The sequence below is a fragment of the Macrobrachium nipponense genome, chromosome 8, assembly GCF_015104395.2.
Source record: "Macrobrachium nipponense isolate FS-2020 chromosome 8, ASM1510439v2, whole genome shotgun sequence".
Taxonomy (NCBI): domain Eukaryota; kingdom Metazoa; phylum Arthropoda; class Malacostraca; order Decapoda; family Palaemonidae; genus Macrobrachium; species Macrobrachium nipponense.
Genome location: NC_087203.1, coordinates 44,419,008 through 44,437,358, shown reverse-complemented (window position 1 = coordinate 44,437,358; position 18,351 = coordinate 44,419,008). Strand labels below are relative to the sequence as shown.

At 40.5% G+C, this 18,351-nt stretch overlaps 2 protein-coding genes across 2 annotated transcripts in view; one reads left to right on the top strand and one right to left on the bottom strand.

Annotated features, from left to right (window-relative positions):
• Positions 1 to 16,764, top strand: part of LOC135222720 (cortactin-binding protein 2-like) — a 144,048-nt gene extending 127,284 nt beyond the window's left edge. Inside the window, 3 exon segments of the mRNA XM_064260926.1 lie at positions 11,165 to 11,308; positions 11,765 to 12,342; positions 12,773 to 16,764. Of these exon segments, the coding sequence (XP_064116996.1) occupies positions 11,165 to 11,308; positions 11,765 to 12,342; positions 12,773 to 13,214 (1,164 nt within the window). The 3' untranslated portion in view covers positions 13,215 to 16,764.
• A 320-nt stretch (positions 16,765 to 17,084) lies between these two features.
• Positions 17,085 to 18,351, bottom strand: part of LOC135222724 (2',5'-phosphodiesterase 12-like) — a 137,376-nt gene continuing 136,109 nt past the window's right edge. The window contains exon 11 of the mRNA XM_064260931.1: positions 17,085 to 17,295. Within this exon, the coding sequence (XP_064117001.1) occupies positions 17,182 to 17,295 (114 nt within the window). The 3' untranslated portion in view covers positions 17,085 to 17,181. The remainder of the gene's footprint in view (positions 17,296 to 18,351) is intronic.

Genomic DNA, 18,351 nt, shown 5'->3' with positions numbered 1-18,351 from the left:
TTTTTTTAATGTTAACCCGCAAGAAATTGTAAGACTCGTAACATTTTTAGTGTTAGTCCTTAGAGAGTTAAATGCTATATTTTAACAGTCTTGGTTAAACTGTTCAGCAGTAATAAAGTACTGTTTTGTAACTGGTCAGGTTAAACTATTGTATATATTAATTCCAATACATATATCAAAATTACTTGTACTTACCATATGATAATAGAAATGTACTGTTAAGAGAGATGGAGATTATAAACAGAGTAACAAGACTAGAAAGCTCAGTAAGCTAATAACAGCACCATATCACTGGTGTGGCAGGTGTATCAGAAAAATTTTAGGGGAATATTGGTATCCTTGAAGGATCAGCACTAATTTTTATAGTTGTAATAGAAGACCTGATATATGATTGTAATAAAGGGTGCCTCTAGGAGCAACTCAAATCGGTGAACTATCGTTAAGAGTAGAATCTAAGGTTGAAAGGTGGAAAGGGAGATTTCCGTAAGTAAAACAAAGCTTTTGGATAGAAGCATGAGTGGATGAGTACTGCACTGTATACCAAATGGTGTCACTAGAAGTACTACTTAGGATGTCTGCTTAAGATTACAAAGTATACATGGAGTAATGATGCTTGAAACCAAGTTCACATGGAAAAGAAGGGACACTGTCGATGAAAGACTAAATACGTCACGAGGTTCAAGCGTGGTCTCTTTGACGCGATTCCACTTTATCTACATTTTGGATCCCAGATGCCACAGATCCCTTTCATTTGCAATTGTTCATATACGAAACAAACCTTCGGTCTTAACATTAGGATTTACTAGCGCCAAGCTGGAAACCGGTAGAATTAAATTAAACTTGTGCAATCCAGGGACTATTGGCATTTATACCAGGTCACGGGGCATGTATACCCAGAATGCCCTCAGCGTCGTGTGACTGACCCGCCAGTTATCTTTCTACCGCCTTTAAGATAGGACGTGTTCTCTGTTTATCTGTTTAAAGCCGGTTTTAGTTTGCCCGTTTTTTATCCATTTCAGTTTCATTTTTCTTATTAATTCTCTTTTTCTGAGTGTGCTCAGTGTGGTGTGAGCTGTAAGAGTGTGTAAGTGGAGAGATGGAGTGTTTTGCACCGCCGTCGGGATCTTCTTCCGTTTCGAAGACGAGACAAAGGAAATGCCCTGGAGTCGGTGGATTTCCTTGTTCAAGATTCCTAACTTTGGTGTCGACGGATCCTCATCCAACGTGTAGTAGGTGCAGGGAAAATGTATTTACAATTACTAATCCTTGTTCTGTTTGTGGTGGTTGGTTGGTGGAACAGTGGAGGAAGTTTTATGACAAAGGCCAGTACAAAAGAAAGGAGTCGATGCCATCTTTGGGTGACCAAGTGTCGTCAGCTTGCCCGTTTTTTTGGTTATCGGCAAATAACAACCAGACTGCTCCATATGTTTTGCCACCGGCCTTTGATTTGTCCCATACCCCTTCAGTTTCTTCTAGTGGTTCGTTTTCGGAATTGCCAGGAGGGGTTTTGGGTAATTTGATGAATAATATTTCTGCTCCTTTGTTCCCAGCAGCGAGGGGGGGAGCATCGCCATCTTTGTTCCAGGTGCCGGCTCCTGATTCGAACAGGATAGAGGGTACGTGGGCGGCGCTAGGCCTTCCAGGCGTACCAACCTTGGAAGGTTTGATGTCGCATTATATGGCGTCATGGATCCAGCAGAATCCGGCAGCGCTGAATATTCCTCATCCCCCGGGTTTGCACTTTATGGGAAATAATGTCGCGGCTACACCAACAACTTCTTTGGTTACGACGATGCAGAATGTGAGGGTTGGTTTTGCTGCAAACGTAGGGATGCCAGCAGCAGCAGCCCAATCTCTAGATTAGTGACGTCACAGCCGACTGATTCTCAGTCTTCTTCGCTGCCTCCGGACTCAAATACACTTTCTGACTCAGTAGTACACACTGTAATGAAGAAATTACAGGATTTAGAGAAGAGAATTAATAAGAAAGGCAAACAGAAAAGGCGTGATTCGTCTTCTTCTTCGCCTTCTACCTCTAGCTCCACGTCATTGCTAAGTTCGATGACGTCACGGCGTGAACCAGTTAAGCGTTGGAGGATGCTGGATTTCGCGACTGTTTCTCGGGCCAAGAGGAGAAGAGTGAATTCTTCTTCTTCTTCGGGCCAGGACGGTCACATCCCAGTCAATAAGAAAGGTAGGAAGTCAGTAGCTGGTAAGCTCAAAGCTAGTGGACGAAGCCGCTTACAAGAGTCCGAACAAGCGAGTGAGTTGGCGGCTGATGGGATAACGGCCGACGCGGAGTTGCCAGGGCCTGTAAGACCGTTTAAAATACGGAGAAAAGATGATAGGCTCCTGTTAAGGGGTCGAAAAATAGCGAGTTGGCAACCTCATCTGATACGTTGGTGGAAGGCATTCGCCTAAATGAACGATCAAGTCCTAATTCTCCGACGGTCGTTGGAGACGATACTAATCTTTATGAAGAGGAAGTGAACTCGGTTATGAGAGAGCCCTCATCATGGAGATATAGGCGAGATTCTCGCTCTAGATCCGCAAGCAGAGAGGGAGTGAGCCGGTCTCGTTCTCCGGTTGACGGTTCGGAATCGAGCCGTCGGCGGTCAGCGGAGATCAAAGAAGCCACGGCCGTAGGGGCAGACGGCCACGAAGCACCCAGACTTGTCAGGGGATAGGAGTGAGATAGCGTCTCCCGTGGCAGAGCACAGTATGCTAGAATCGGAGGAAGGAGAGAACCAAGGGTTTCTGGCTTCGTATGCTGAGGTGATTGATTTGATTTGTCAATTCAATAACCTTTCGGAGAGAACCGAACACCTGCCAGTATGCTTCCTCCGGGGATTGGCATGGCGTTTGGTGTGAGAAAGGATACCAAGGTGTTGTTCAAATCATGTGGAGTCCGTTTTACAACACGTAAACGCACGGATTGCGGGAAGGGATAATTCCTTAAGATCGAATAGATCGTTCAAGTTTATCCCCCCTCCAATGATGAAACATATAAAATATTATATGACACCGACGGTTCCTTTACTGGCTAGACAAATTAACCCAAGTGTGGTAAGGTTAAGGCCTGGATTAACCTTAGATCAAGTAAAAATGGAAGGCCCTTCGATGACTTGCTAAGAGGCTGCTACATTAGAAGTGACAGCTTCTTCTGTCTTTCAGACTTCTTCTTCGTTGGATCTTTGGTCGACAGCAATTGCAAAGATTGCATCCTCAGAAGTGACGAGGAAAGCAGTGGATGAATCAATGTTCATTAGATTGCTACAATCAGATGCCAAAGCAATTGCGTACTTGACAAATTTAAGTGCCAATGTTTGGGCAAATATCCTTTTAATGAGGAGGGATGCAGCGTTGGCCAGGCTAAGTCGCACTGTTGATTTGGATTCCCTGCTAACAATGAGGAATGGGAATATCTTGGAGTTGCAATTGCTGTTACCAGAGGCCATAGATAGGAGAAGGATGGACACTAACGATAGGTTGATACAGCAGGCAGTCAGGAAAACATCTAGCAGTCAGGCTAATCCTATGGAAGTAAGGCAACAACAAATACCTCGGAAGAAGCCAGTGAGGCATAATATCCCTAATAGGGCAACAAGGCCCTCTTCCCCAAAGAAATTGACTCATCGGCCCTTTCACAATAGAAATAACAGAGGAAGGGGGATTAGGGGAAGAGGAAGGGGCTCGAGACGATAGGAAAGGCGCCTCTCATCACTCGGCCACACCAGTGGGGGGTTGCCTGGCAAATCACTAGAAGTTGTGGCAGGAACTGGGAGCAGAGCAGTGGGTGGTGGAGGTTCTCAGAGTCGGGTATTTGATTCCGTTCGAAGTATCCCCACCTCTGACAGAACAGCCATTGCTTCACCTAGCTTATGCTCAAGAACCTCAGAAGGCTTTTATTCTGCAAGAGGAAGTGAAGAAGATGATGGAAAAAGGGGCTTTGGAACAAGTATCCATGCCGTCAAAGGGGTTTTACAGCAGGATTTTCCTGGTACCCAAAGAAAGTGGGGACTGGAGGAGAGTAATAGACCTGTCAACTTTGAATCTGTTTATAAGAAAAACCAGGTTTAAAATGGAAACTCCAAAGACAGTTCTACAAGCAGTCAGGATCAAGGACTTCATGCTGACGATTGACTTGAAAGACGCATACTTTCAGATCCCAGTCCATCAGTCTTCCAGGAAATTTCTCCGCTTCAGTCTTGCAGAGAAAGTTTTTGAGTTCAAAGTTCTGTGCTTCGGATCGACAACATCTCAAGTTTTTACAAGTGTTCGCTCTCGTGTCAACATGGGCGCATGCTCAGGGGATCAGGCTAATAAGATATCTAGACGATTGGCTGGTGATAGCAAAGTCCAGAGAGAAATTACTCAGGGACAGAGCGACCCTTCTACGGTTTTGTCACAGCTTAGGCATTGTGATAAATCGGGAGAAGTCACAGTTGGATCCAAGTCAGCAGTTGGTGTTTCTGGGAATGGTCATACACATAAAAGCCAGAGTATTCCCAACAGACCTGAGAGTAGAGAAATGCAAACAAGTGGTGAAGGCCTTTCTAGAAAAACAAACACAGCCAGCAAAACAGTGGCAGGTCGTACTGGGAGTTCTAACTTCCTTGGAGAAGCTAGTACCACAAGGGAGGTTACACTTTCGGTCTCTACAATGGAGGATGAAGGAGTTCTGGTCGCCAATAGTAGATCACCCGTACGAGCAGATTCCCTTGTCGGCAGAAGAGGAAAGACCTGCTGTGGTGGGTGAAGGCCAGTAATCTGACAGTGGGTGTTCCCCCTCAGCAACCCTCACTGGATCTCTTGCTGTTCTCAGATGCGTCACTAGAAGGTTGGGGAGCACATATGGAGGAGCTGATGGTTTCAGCAAAATGGAGCGGCGAGGACAGGAAGCTCCATATAAACGTGCTGGAGCTAAAAGCAGCATTTCTGGCACTACAGGAATTCCAGGAGAGGGTGCAGGGACATTCAGTGGTTTTGATGTCAGACAACACCACAGTAGTAGCTTACATAAACAAACAAGGAGGTCTTGTGTCTCGACAGTTACATATGATGACAGTTCAACTTCATCAGTGGGCTGTAGAGAACATAGTAGACATCAGGGCCAGATATATTCTGGGAAAAAGAAACATAGTGGCCAACAAGTTGAGCAGAAGGGATCAGATCCTGGGAATGGAGTGGTCCTTGCACCAACAAGTTGTGGACAGAATGCTCAGGTTGTGGGAAAGGCCGATCATAGACCTATTTGCAACCAGGTATAACAAGAAGTTGGGAGTGTATTGTTCGGTAGTTCCGGACGTAGAGGCAGTAGCAGAAGACGCTCTACAACACCCATGGGACAATCTGGACGTCTACGCATTTCCTCCTTTTTGTCTAATCCATCAGGTTCTGAACAGGGTAATGCGGTTTCAGAACCTCAGAATGACTCTGGTAGCTCCGTTATGGCCAAAGGCGGAATGGTTTCCGGACCTCTTGGAACTCCTGATAGACGTGCCAAGAGTGTTACCACCATGGAACAACCTGCTATGTCAGCTTCACGTGGAGAGGTACCACTGGTCGGTGAAGTCCCTATCACTTCACGGGTGGAGACTGTCGAGTATCTCTTGTGAGCGAGAGGGTTTTTTGCAAAAAGCAGCAGCGCATATGGCAGGAAATATCAGAAAGTCATCGGCAGCAGCATACTGTGATTGGCGTTGTAGAGGGAACTTGTCTCCACCTGATATATCTCAGGACAGAAAGGCATATGTCTGTGTCTGCGGTGAAGGGGTACAGGGCGGCTCTAGCCTCGGTCTTACGCATGAAAGGCGTGGACATTTCATCTTCATGGGAGTTGGCCATGTTGATGAAGAGCTTTGAGTAGTCATGTTTACCAAAGGAACTGAAAGCCCCAGATTGGGATTTGACCATGGCACTGAGTAGTCTGACAAAACCCCCCTACGAACCACTAAGGCAGTCCACAGATAAGAGCCTGACCCTGAAGACAGTCTTCTTATTGGCCCTAGCTTCAACCAAAAGGGTGGGGGAGCTACATGGCCTGTCTTTTAGGTAAAGCACTCAAGAGGTTGGAAGTCAATGGCATTTGAGTTTGTGCCAGAATTCGTGGCCAAGACTCAAAACCCATCAGTAGTGGACGGCAGGTTTGACACTTTTTCCATACCTTCTCTGGCTGATTTTGTAGATAATGACAAAGATGAGATGCTTCTGTGTCCCGTCAGGGTAACAAGAAAGTACTTAAGGAGGACAAGGCACCTCAGGCAGGGGTGCAGGAGGTTGTTCGTAAGTACAGGACAGAACAAAAAGGAAGTGTCCAGGAATACAATATCGTTTTGGCTAAGAGAAACGATTAGGAATGCCTACATGACAGAAGGCAAGGGGTCAGATAGCCAGTAGAAGGCTAGGGCTCATGACATAGGGGCTTGAGTGCTTCTTTGGCATTGAAGAAGAATATGTCTGTCGAGAGAATTCTGAAAGCTGGTGTTTGGAAACGCCAAACGACTTTCACTTCCTTTTATTTAAAATTATTTAAAAGATGTTGCCCATAGATCCTTGGATACCTTTTCTTTGGGTCCAGTGGTGGCAGCCCAGCAAGGGGTATAGCTCATCCGGTACCCCTGGCGGGTCAGTTTGTGTCTAGTCTAAGATGAAGGTATGAAAGTAGAATGAATGGAATGACTGGTCTTTTTGTGTTTACTACTTTCTTTCTACTCCTTTACCTACGGGCAGTATGAAGGAGAGTACTATCATGAGGTGGAACGGACTAGATGCAGGTGAGGTGGTCAGCCATACTGTAAAGTTATGTTAGAGTATAGTATACTTTCCAGTAGCAACACACCCCTCTCGGTAGTTGGAAGGGAGGAGTGATGGTAGATCCAGAAACAAGGGACAAGAGTGGTTTATGAGAATAGGGGGTCCCCTATTTCCCCATAGTTTATAAACCATGGCATGATACCAGCACCCAGTGAGGGAAACCAATAGATCTCCTTATATCTTTGGTTCAAAGGTTATAGTCCATTCTCTTAGAATTCTCCTAATATTCGGAAATGGGTTTAGGTGGCAAACTCCCAGTCAGTTACAGACTTACCTCTCTCCAATAAGTAAGTCTATCCTAATGTTAAGACCGAAGGTTTGTTTCGTATATGAACAAATGACAAATTTGTAACTAATTTGTATTTTTCATAACTAACAAACCTGAGGTCTTAACAGTTAAAGGGCCCACCTCGAACCACCCCTCTAGCAGTCTAACTGGGTTAGAAGTATAACTGCCAGGTCGGTCACACGACGCCGAGGGCATTCTCTGGGTATACATGCCCCATGACCTGGTATAAATGCCAATAGTCCCTGGATCGCACAAGTTTAATTTAATTCTTCCGGTTTCCAGCTTGGCGCTAGTAAATCCTAATGTTAAGACCTCAGGTTTGTTAGTTATGAAAAATACAAATTAGTTACAAATTTGTCATTTTTTTATTGTTTTTAATTGGTTTCCAGCTGGCACCAGAAGATTTATGATGTTAAGACCTCAGGTTTGTTAGCTATGAAAAATAGAAATTAGTTAAAAAAATTTCATATTTATGACTAACATGAAGTTTTATCAGAGAAGAGAACCCTTTTGTATACTTTCCAGTGCCTGCAGAGAATTATCATGTTGCAGTGGTTGTTTTACAAAATATAGAAGCATCTGGTAGTTCAGTAATGAAAATAAGTTTTTGTGATAAAAGTTGGCATCAGTAGTAACTAAGACTTAAGTCATTCTAACATCTGTTACCTTTGGCCTCATCTCACTTGGCTATGTAACTTGTTTAACTTACCTTGTCCCATTTTCACATCTAAAAGAACAAAGACTGGGCAAGTCATTTGATATAGCGATCACAGAAAACTTCTCAATTATAATAATTGTGATGTTATAGATTCAGGTTGCCAATACTTTACAGCTGGTGGTTGTTCCCTTTGGCAAAGCATTTTCCAGGTGTAGAAGGTTGTCTTGTTCCCCTACCACAGAATACAGTCGTCTTCTCCATCTTAGCTTAAACCCATTTTTAATACCTCTTCCTTCTACCCCGCACTTCCATTTCCATCGTATGTCTTCCAACATGACGTTCCTCCCTTCGTAACAGGTGTCCATACCATCGAAGCCTTCCTTCCTGTATTTTCTTCGATATTTCAGCTACCTTTGTCGATCCTCTTATATACTCATTTCTAATCCTATCTTCCCTTGTTACTCCCGACATCAATCTCAACATTCTCATTTCTGCCACATCCATCTTCTTCTCCTCTGTTTTCCTCATACTTGCTGTTTCTGTTCCATATAACATTGCTAGTCTGACCACCGTCCTATGGAACTTTCCTTTCAATTTCAGGAGGACCTTCTTGTCACAGAGGATCCCTGATGCAGACCTCCAGTTATTCCATCCTGCCTGAATTCGGTGTCTCACCTCTTGGTCTATGCTTCCACTATCCTCTAATACGACCCTAAGTACTTGAACTTCTGTACTTTCTTTATCTCTTCCCCACCCAATCTTATGCTACTTCCACCGTCCTCATTAATACTGGAACACACATATTCGGTTTTTGATCTGTTATTCTCATTCCTCTCTCATCAAGTGCTGCTCTCCACCTCTCCTCCAACTCCTCCCTCCCCTCTGAACACCGCACAATGTCATCCGCGTATAATATGCACCATGGCACAGCTTCTCTGACATCCCTGGTCATTACATCCATCACAGTGTTGAAGATGAATGGGCTAAGTGCTGACCCCTGGTGTAATCCAACTCCTATCTCAAATCCATCCGTCTCTCCAACACTACTCCTCACTCTAGTATACACATTCCTGTACATCTCCTGAATAATCCTGACATACTTTTCCGGCACCATCTTCTCCCTCAAACATCTCCATATTTCTTGCCTTGGCACTCTGTCATAGGCCTTTTCAAGGTTTATGAATACCAGATGCAGGTCTTGTTGTTTTTCTCTGAATTTCTGCATTAGCTGCCTTATATAAATATTCCATCCGTTGTGCCGCTTCCCTTCATAAATCTTAACTGTTCCTTCCCTATTCTTACTTCCTCTCTCAGCCTGCTATCTATTATTCTTTCCAAAATCCTCAATGTGTGAGACATTAGTTTTATACCTCTATAATTACTGCATTCCTGGACATCACCTTTACCTGTAAATATAGGTATCAATATGCTTTCCCGCCATTCTTCTGGTATCTTTTCCTGTTCGAATATTTTTACCATCAGATCATACAAGATGTCTACCCCTTCCTCTCCTAAGGCTTTCCAAACTTTGACTGAGATTAAGTCAGGTCCTTTTGCCTTCCCATTCCTCATTCTTTTTAAGGCTCGTATTACTTCATCCCTAGATATCCCCATTACCATTCCCATGTTTACTTGTCCATCCTCTCTTACAAGTCTTTCATTTTCTTCATTTAGCAGTTGTTCGAAATACTCTTTCCATCTTTTCAGGATTTCTTCTTCCTTTTTTATGACCGTACCATTCCTATCTTTCATTTGCTTAATATGGGTGATGTCCTTTGTTCTTTTATTTCTTACTTTTGACAGTTTGAGCATCTTACTCAACCCTTCCTTGGTTTCCAGTTCATTATAAACCTCTTCATATGTCCTTGCCTTAGCTTGAGCTACCCCCCTTTTTACTTCTTTGTTTCTATCTCTTAATCTTTCTCTGTCCTCCTCCAGCTGTGAATCTTCAAATCTCTTCTTTGCCTCCCTTATACCCTTCACCACTTCCCCACCTCTTCTCCCCACCACCAGCTCTCCTTTTCCTCCCATACTATTCCAGATGTTTCCCCTAGTATCTCCTTTCCATGTCTTCTAATCACTGATGCATTGTGCCTCCACCATTCTCCCACATCTTCAATTCCCAGATCAACCTCTCCCAGCACTCTTCTCCTGAACTCTCTCTTCTTATCATTATGTTATCAAGTGCTCCCTCTTCTTTTTGAAGAATGTGTTCACTGTTTCCATATCAAAGGACACGGCAAAGTCTACTATACTCTCTCCTTCTGGGTTTCTCTCCCCAATCCCATGTCCTCCATGCACACGTTCAATTACATCCTTTTCATTTCCGACATGTCCATTAAAGTCTGCCCCCACTACAGTCCTCTCCTGCTCTTCCAGTTCTTGCATTACCTCATTCATTTCGTTCCAAAAACGGCTCTTTTCTTCCTCTGTGCAGCCCACTTGTGGAGCATAAGCGCTAATGATGTTCATTGTTTCCCTTTCATAACATATCTTCACTCTCATAATGCGGTCATTCTTTCTACTCACTTCCGTCACAGCATTCTTCATTTCCCCTGAAACACTACACCAACGCCATTCCTACCACAGAATACAGTACATTTTGGTCTTTAGTTGTGCATTGAAGAATTTCTTGGATTCTCTCTTAACATTCTGCATACTATTAAAAAATTCAGGCTAATTGCCTGGAGAAGTTTAAAAAAAAAAAAAAAAAAAAAAAATTAATTTTATTATTGTCTAATTATGACCTATATTTTAAAATAAGTTCCACCTACTGGCTCATCATGTTGAATAAATGCCATTGTAAGAATAATGGATTTCACTGGGTTGTGATATCTTACGGCTTTAGACGTGTAGGTTTCCATGTGTTCGATTGTAAATCCTGTAGGTCTGCCTAATGAGAACCCTAATTAAAAGAAAGAAATTTGCTTGACTAGTATAGGGGATAAGGGACATCCTTTGGTTACAGATATTCTCCCCTCAAAACAAGTTTCATATGTCACACACTGTATTTGCTCCCCTCTCTTGTGTTTCATTTAAACACTACCATTTGTGATACGTCTGTTGGATGTGTACTCTCAGATATCTTCAAATACAGTAATTCGGTTTCACTATGAACCTAGAGCCATAAAGAAAAGTGCTATACTGCTATTGTATATGTATATATACGTTTATGGTCAATTTTTTCTAGTCAACCAAAATCTTCATTTATTGCAGTACATACAGTTCATTTGGGGAAATTTCTCTCTCTCAGTACATACAGTTCATTTGGGGAAATTTCTCTCTCTCTCTCTCTCTCTCTCTCTCTCTCTTCTATCTCTCATCTCTCTCTCTATCTCTCTCTCTCTCTCTCTCTCTCTCTCATGGGACACTACAATATTTTTTTTTTTTTTTTTTTTTAGGGGGAGTATGGCTTGGTAAGTGGACCTTATGATTTATTGGTAAATAATCATGCTCAGGATATCCGTATCCATCTACATACTCTTGAAGCTGCTGCCTATACGCTTCTAGTTCCAGTGCCAATCCTCAAAAATTATTTGCGACTGGTAAGTTTTTTTTTATGCTGTTTTCTCAAAAAGAGTACAATACAGAAATAACTTAAAAACTAGCCCTCTTAGATACAAAACACTTGAATGCTTCCTTTTGTGTAATTTTTACAATGAAAGTATTTTTTCAGATTTCAAAAATAAATTGTATGAGGGTAACTGAACTAGCTTACAATAAACATTTTGAAAGTAAAGAAAATTGTTATATTCATCGAAATATTGGTTTTTCATTTACTTCTGTTTTAAGCCAGTAAATGTTGCAATTATTTATATTAAATTAAGTATTGATATATGTAACGTAGATAAAATATGGAGACATTGTTAAAGCATAGCTTCAAAATTACGGGGGAAAAAATATGATAGGCAGGGCAGTATTTTCTCTTAAACTTAAACTATGCAGGTCCTATTATTCAGTATAATTTTTCTTTGAACTCCCTTTTTTCTTTTTACAAACAGATGGAGCAGTGTCAGTGTGTGGTAGTTTATGGACCACAAGACAGTGGCAAACGTTTTCTCGTCAGATGTTTAGCCCATTTGAGAGTTGGAGGCAACATTGCAGTCACCAGGATTGATTTGGGGGGTGGCACAGTCTCTTCTACTGAGTCAGTCAGAGGTGTTGTTGAAAGTGGAGGGAGTTTAGTTGTCATGGAACGTGTGTCTAGAGAAGCTTGGCCTGGTGTCTGGGGTGTGGTGAAAGGAGTCAACAGTGGAACAGTATTGGTCACCATGGATGCATGGAGACGACCTGGTGGTGGACAGCTAGAAGGTGGAGTATTGTGGGTTCAATTACGCCATGACAGGGAGCCTTTAGTAGCTACCCTTTCTCGTTCACTCATGCGTCATGTTGCTTCATTACATGGTGGTGTGTTCCCCTCACCTTCCTCACACATGCAGAAAGCAATTGAATGGGTAGCAGGAGCCTGGGGAAGATTGGCAGCAACACTTATGGCTCTAGGCTTTTCATCTGCTCTTCATGGCCCACATCTATTCACACAGACTTTGTTGACAGCCAACAATCCAAGAGATTTACTGAGGTATGTATGAACACTACTTATTGGTAACAGTACTCTTAATGCATTTCTTAGTCACTTGTATTTAGTCCATAATAAATAAAGTTACCTTTGTACTTAAACTTATTTCTCTGTGGGTTTTGGTCAGTATCATGAATTGTCATGTCCCTCGTATGATTTTCATTTCAAATTGTCAGTCAACTTCAAGTACACATTATTATTTTGATTTATGGCACCTCATCTTAGTAGCCTTTGTTATTTAACAGACTCGCCCTAGTAAAATGAAAATAAAGTTATATTTACTTACTGGAGAAATCCAGAAAGTACAGTAGGTTATTCGACAGTGGACCGAGGCTTTGTGCCTGTGAGTTAGTACTGTTACATATGCTTATACATCTTTTATTCTATCTCTTATATACAGAGCATATTATTAACTAATGTTCTTTTATTCCAGAGGGGTAGAGCATTTGTGGAATAATATCATTGCAATGGAAATTAGGACTGAAGTGGTTAGTGTATGGCGGAGATCTAGTGTTGGTTGTGAAGTGGATGAGGCTAGAGTGACCAGCATGGCTTTGTATGTTGTTATTCAGCGTAGCTTGGCTCCTGGCTTGCCGCTACCCACAGCAGAGGCACACAACTTCTTGGCAGCTCTAGATGGGGGTTTAGGAAGGTCTGCTTTCCGTGGAATTAAGTCCCCTCTACCACCTCCCCGGCCCAAAGATCTACCACTTGAATTAATAGGAAGCACTCAGACAGGTGGTTCAAAGTTTGAAAAGGTTGAATCCTCTCACCATTTAGGTTCATCTGTGGGTCTAGCATCACCAACATCACCAGAGTGGGATGAAGCTAATCTTACAAAAATTTTAGGTCTTTCACCAATGGGATATGCGTAACATTGCCTTTCCAGGTTAGCTCCCCGTTATGTTATTCAAATGGCAGCATTTCTTCTGTAAACTTCTTGAGAGTGCTGCTTTCTTATTAAAGTCACTTGCCAAGTTCCCTTTATCTGTTCCTTTAAACAGAGGAGTTTATAACTGAAATTTGTGGTCATTGAGTTAGTCATAAAATGCCATTAGGTTCGGCCTTCAGGAAGCAAAATTACTGAGTAATTAATCATTTTTTTGACATTATTTATATAAATAAGGTTATTTTATTTTAATGGCTGATTTGCCTCCTGGTGTTATTGCTCAATGCTGCATACTGTTTAGGTGCTATGTGATTGTTGCGAGTGAATAAGCAAAGAGCAGCTAACTTCTTGGCCATGTGAAAATAGTGGATGTTTTTTGTTTGATGTGTGAAAAGGTTATGTCTTATGTATATATCCAGCAGAAAAGAATGCCTACCCATCACTGATAATTTGGCAGTAGTTATCCTAATATCTTATAGATTATTGGAGCAGCTTGATGTGATAATAAACTATGTTCTTCCAGTGGTTTGAACTAATTTTTATTTCATAATATTAAATGCAGAGCCTTTTTTCATATTGTTTTAAATGGTTAAATCATCTTGAAAGCATTAATGCACTTTAGGAAGATCACAGACCAAATGAATTTTTTTGCTAAGAGTTTTTATGCACAAGCTTAAAATTGAAAAAACAATTTTGATTAAACTGGCTTTGAAAGGGTGAGTTACTGGTTTCATACCTGTATTTGTTCAATTGTTCTGGATACATTTTTCATCATTTTGGTTTCTGAAAACATCACCCTTATAAATAGTCTGCATTGCAACATTTTCTAGAGGATAGTCAAACAGCACAAGAAGGCATTGATTTGACCTTTGGTTTGTGATCTCCCAAGAGACATGTTCCTCTTGTAGACAGAATGACTTGAAAAAACATTGTCCACCAGAGGATTATTGGTGTGCGTTAAAGATTGTGATTTATAGACTGGTGACCTTATAGAAGGTGAGTTATCCTTTTATATGATGGTAATGATTACATTATATTGGAAAAATTATCTATTATTTTTTTAGTATGCTCTTGCACCACAAGATAATTTAAACAGATTTCTTCTACCCGACTTCAAGCATATCCTCTGTACTTCTGTTTAGAATTATAGAGGTGTTACCTTGCTCTGTGGAAGTTGCTGCCTTTGGTATAGATACTTTTTGCAGTGTTTTATTTTCTAAGTAAAACCTGGTCATTACATTGTCGTCTTTGGTGATTATATGTACAAATCCTGATATATTACCCATGTAAGTATTGTTCAAAATTATCCTAAGTACGGTATAATATCAAGTACCATTTAATTTTTGTTCCCTTATAGAAATCCAAAACGTGAAACTGCATGCAGGTAGTTAAATGTAGTTCAGATTGGTTGTTATTTCAAATTGGTTTTTTACACTATAGCTTTACCCTATTATATTATTTTAAAATTTTCCTGCGACTTGTGTGTTAACGTCTTTGAAACACCTGAGGATAGAAATGATAGTCATTTGAGAAAAATTTTTCAGATTTGGTGCAAAGGGTCAGGTATTTGTAATACAAGCTTGCATTAGTCATTGTAAGTGCTTCATGATAGGAATCTGTAAATTCTTAGTTATCTATCCCTGATGTCCGCAGTATATTTTTATGAGGCATTAACAGGTGTAAGATCTTTTATTTCTCTGTCCTAGAGAAGAATCTACACAAGGGAATTTAGCATTATTAGGTTAAATAAAATGTAGGCTTAGTAATATATTGCAGCAGTCAGTGGGTGGGAAGGTTTACTAGATAAATTTTTGTGTTGGTGGTACTTAACATATTAATGAAAAGACAAATCAAAAATGTTTTCCATATCTTCAGTCTAAAATGTTTTTAATGAAACAAAAACTTTCTAGTCTTGTTAGTTTTATAATGTATTTATTCAGATTTGTTTGAGTATGCATCCATGTGAAATGTTAGAATAGTGTGAGAAGCCCAAATACTACAATGTTATTTTGAGAATTGAGAGTACGGTATACTTATCAGTTTCATCTTCTGATTATAACTCGTTTGAATTTTAAGTACAGTTTCATATAGGCCACAAGTGAACACAATTATTTTTTTCCAGTAATGTAATGATTAATATTAAAATGTAACCAACTGGTGCCTTTACTAAGGTTACCAGTTCCACTAAACACAGTTTTAGTTTCATAACGTGCCCATAGTATGACATTATTAAATGTCACTCAAGAACAGGTATCATTAGGCAAGTGACTTACCTTGACCCTAAACCAAGATGTTTTCATTATTGGAATTATCTTGGCTAATCATTAGTTTTTATGCTGGCAGTATGACAACCTACATCTCAATTTTATAGCAGTAAAAGTACTATTGTCATTACTAACTACTACCATCTCAAGTTTAGCACAAGAGTTCTTCCTTTGAGACATGTAATGGAGCAAGACATTCATTCTGTGAATGTATGTACATTTATGGAGCACACAAATACCATGTAGGTGAGGTCATATGAGACTTTACGGGTCAACATGCCAGTTTCACACATTTTGCTACTTAATCAAATTTGTATAGTGGAGATGTGGTCAGGTTGGGAACAATCATTATCCAAGATGTAGTTAATGAGTCAAAGTGCTGTTAGGGTTAATCAATAATGGCACATGTTGATTCTATAAGGATCAGTAAGCAAGGTGTTAATATATAGAAGGTATATTTATATTTACAAAAAAAAAGGTATTGAACCTTGAATCTTTTTGTATATTTGCTGAAGGAAAAAATCATTCCTTATGAAGGTGAAATATTTCTTCATCTAGCCTTTTACTATCTGGTAATTCTCTAGTGTCTGGAAAATCAGCAGGTGTAACTGAACTTTGTTTTAAACCAGGAAGGAATGTCCCTATGAAAGTACAATGAGGCTATGCAGTGAGGCATATCTGTGTCGTATGACATCTTTCAGGAAGAGCTATTTGTTGTCTAATGAGCATTACTCACAGCTCATTCTTGGTGTGGTTCACTGTTGAAATTCTAAAAGCTGATAAAATGTTTGTATCCACTGTAAATTCATTGCATCTATTGTAAACTATATGAACTGATGTACTAGTTACCTTGCCTAGCTCCTCCTCCTCATAATCATTTTTGTAAACATGCTTTTGAAACTAATTAACCCATTATATGACATTTAATGGCAATAGAAAAATCTATTGTGAAATAGTGTTGGAAAATTTAGCTGTAGGAAATTAACAAATGACATGAGTGTTTTATAGAGGAGCAAGTCAAGATATGTATCTATTAAATGATGTACATCTTGGTCACTAAGCATTGCATACATGAATCCACCAATATAGGGACTGAGACCTTGAAGCTGTCTGTTATCAAAATAAGAATCTCTCAATTGTACAGTATATGTATGTACAGACCATTGTAAACAAAGGGTATGTATTTTAAAATGTACAATTCATGTATTTAGCTATCGTATAAAGTGTACAGTTCTCTTTTTTTCCTAATAAAATGTAAAGTTGTTAAAAGATTGTAATATATAAGTATCCTTTGGCACTGGTAACTTTAATGGTATACGCAATTTTACATTGAAGTCATTTATTGGCACTTGCATGATGTACAGTAAGAGGATTGATTCTGAAAGATTGTTGCAGGATAGTATCCCTGTCTAAGTACTCTTTATCTGATTAGAAGAGGATACGTGGACAGAATTAAGAAGCACATATTTATCATTCTTGGTACTAAAGTCTGTTCTCTGACTTCACCAAACTCCCTTGACTTTAATCAAAGTTTTTATATCCTAACGGGTAAAGATACAGATTAGCCATCAGGGCTAGAAAAAAAACCCATACAAGTTTAAGTTTTATGTAATTACAGGTCTTCATTCCCCACAACAATAAGAAAAAAAAATTCAAATTTATACATATAAATATTTATTTATAAATGTATTATCTGGTGACAAACTCAAGGTCAGCTATGATAGCAATGTGATCTGAAGGGAATGTTATACTTGGTAATGCAGTGTGCTCAGTAACTTCTTCATGAGTTGGCATGGGAATTACCTGTGAAAAGACAAGGTCTCGATTAAAAGAACATTCTATGCAGTAATACCTCTCATTACATAATTTCATTTTCCAATGCTTTCAATTCCCCGAGTTGTTTGTTTAAAATATGGAAAAATAAAAACTGACATATACGGTACATTGGTTAGCAAAATTTAAAAAGCCATAAAAATACAAAAATCTAAAAATTTCTTGGCACTATTCAAATGCATCTTTTCATAAATGTTATTTGCAGTATATTGCTTTAGCCTATGTTGAATCAGACCTTAGGAATTAGCAATGGGAAATGATGCAATTTCTACAAAGAAATGGAACTTCTTTTTTTTCTTATCCCCATGAAAGACACCAAATTTAAGGAACTTACAGGATTATTTATGCACTGAGAATCAGTAGCTTCTTCCAGAAAAGATGTAGTATTCAATGTGGATGAGACTGGTCCTTATTGGAAAGCAATGCCAAGGTGTTCATCATACACAAGGAAGAGGTGGCTAAGTCAGCCTTCAAGGCAATTAAAGATTGATGGACTATTACGTTGGGAGACAATTTTGCAGACAACTTTTAAGTTGAAGCTGCTACTAGTGTGCAGGTGTAAAGTGAAGAATCCTTGAGCACTGGAAAATGTCTCCCAAGATCTCTCCTAGTTGTATGAGAGTTATTCACAAGGCTTTGGTTACTTATTTGTTCCGATGCGAGATACTCACCTCGAACCATTACAGTGGAGATTTCCGGATGTCGATCCGGGCCGGTGTACCCGGTCACGGAGCCACCCGCCCGCCCGGCTCCGACCCTTCCCTCTCCTGCTGTTGGGGATTTCTTTCCCCCTCGTACTCCGGGCAGGTCCCCGATGAAGGACAATGCTTTCCCGTCCTGGGGCTTCTCGTCTAGGGGACAGGAGGAGCCGGGGGTGGCCTTGGGAGCGGCCTTCCGGGGTGGTCCCGTTGTGGTAGGGGTCCCCCTGAAGTGGCCGAAATGCTCCCCGGCCTCTCCCCACGACAGGAGTTGCCGGAGGAGAAGCAAGAGACGGCGGGACTTGTCCGAGGATGTGAGTTCTTCGAG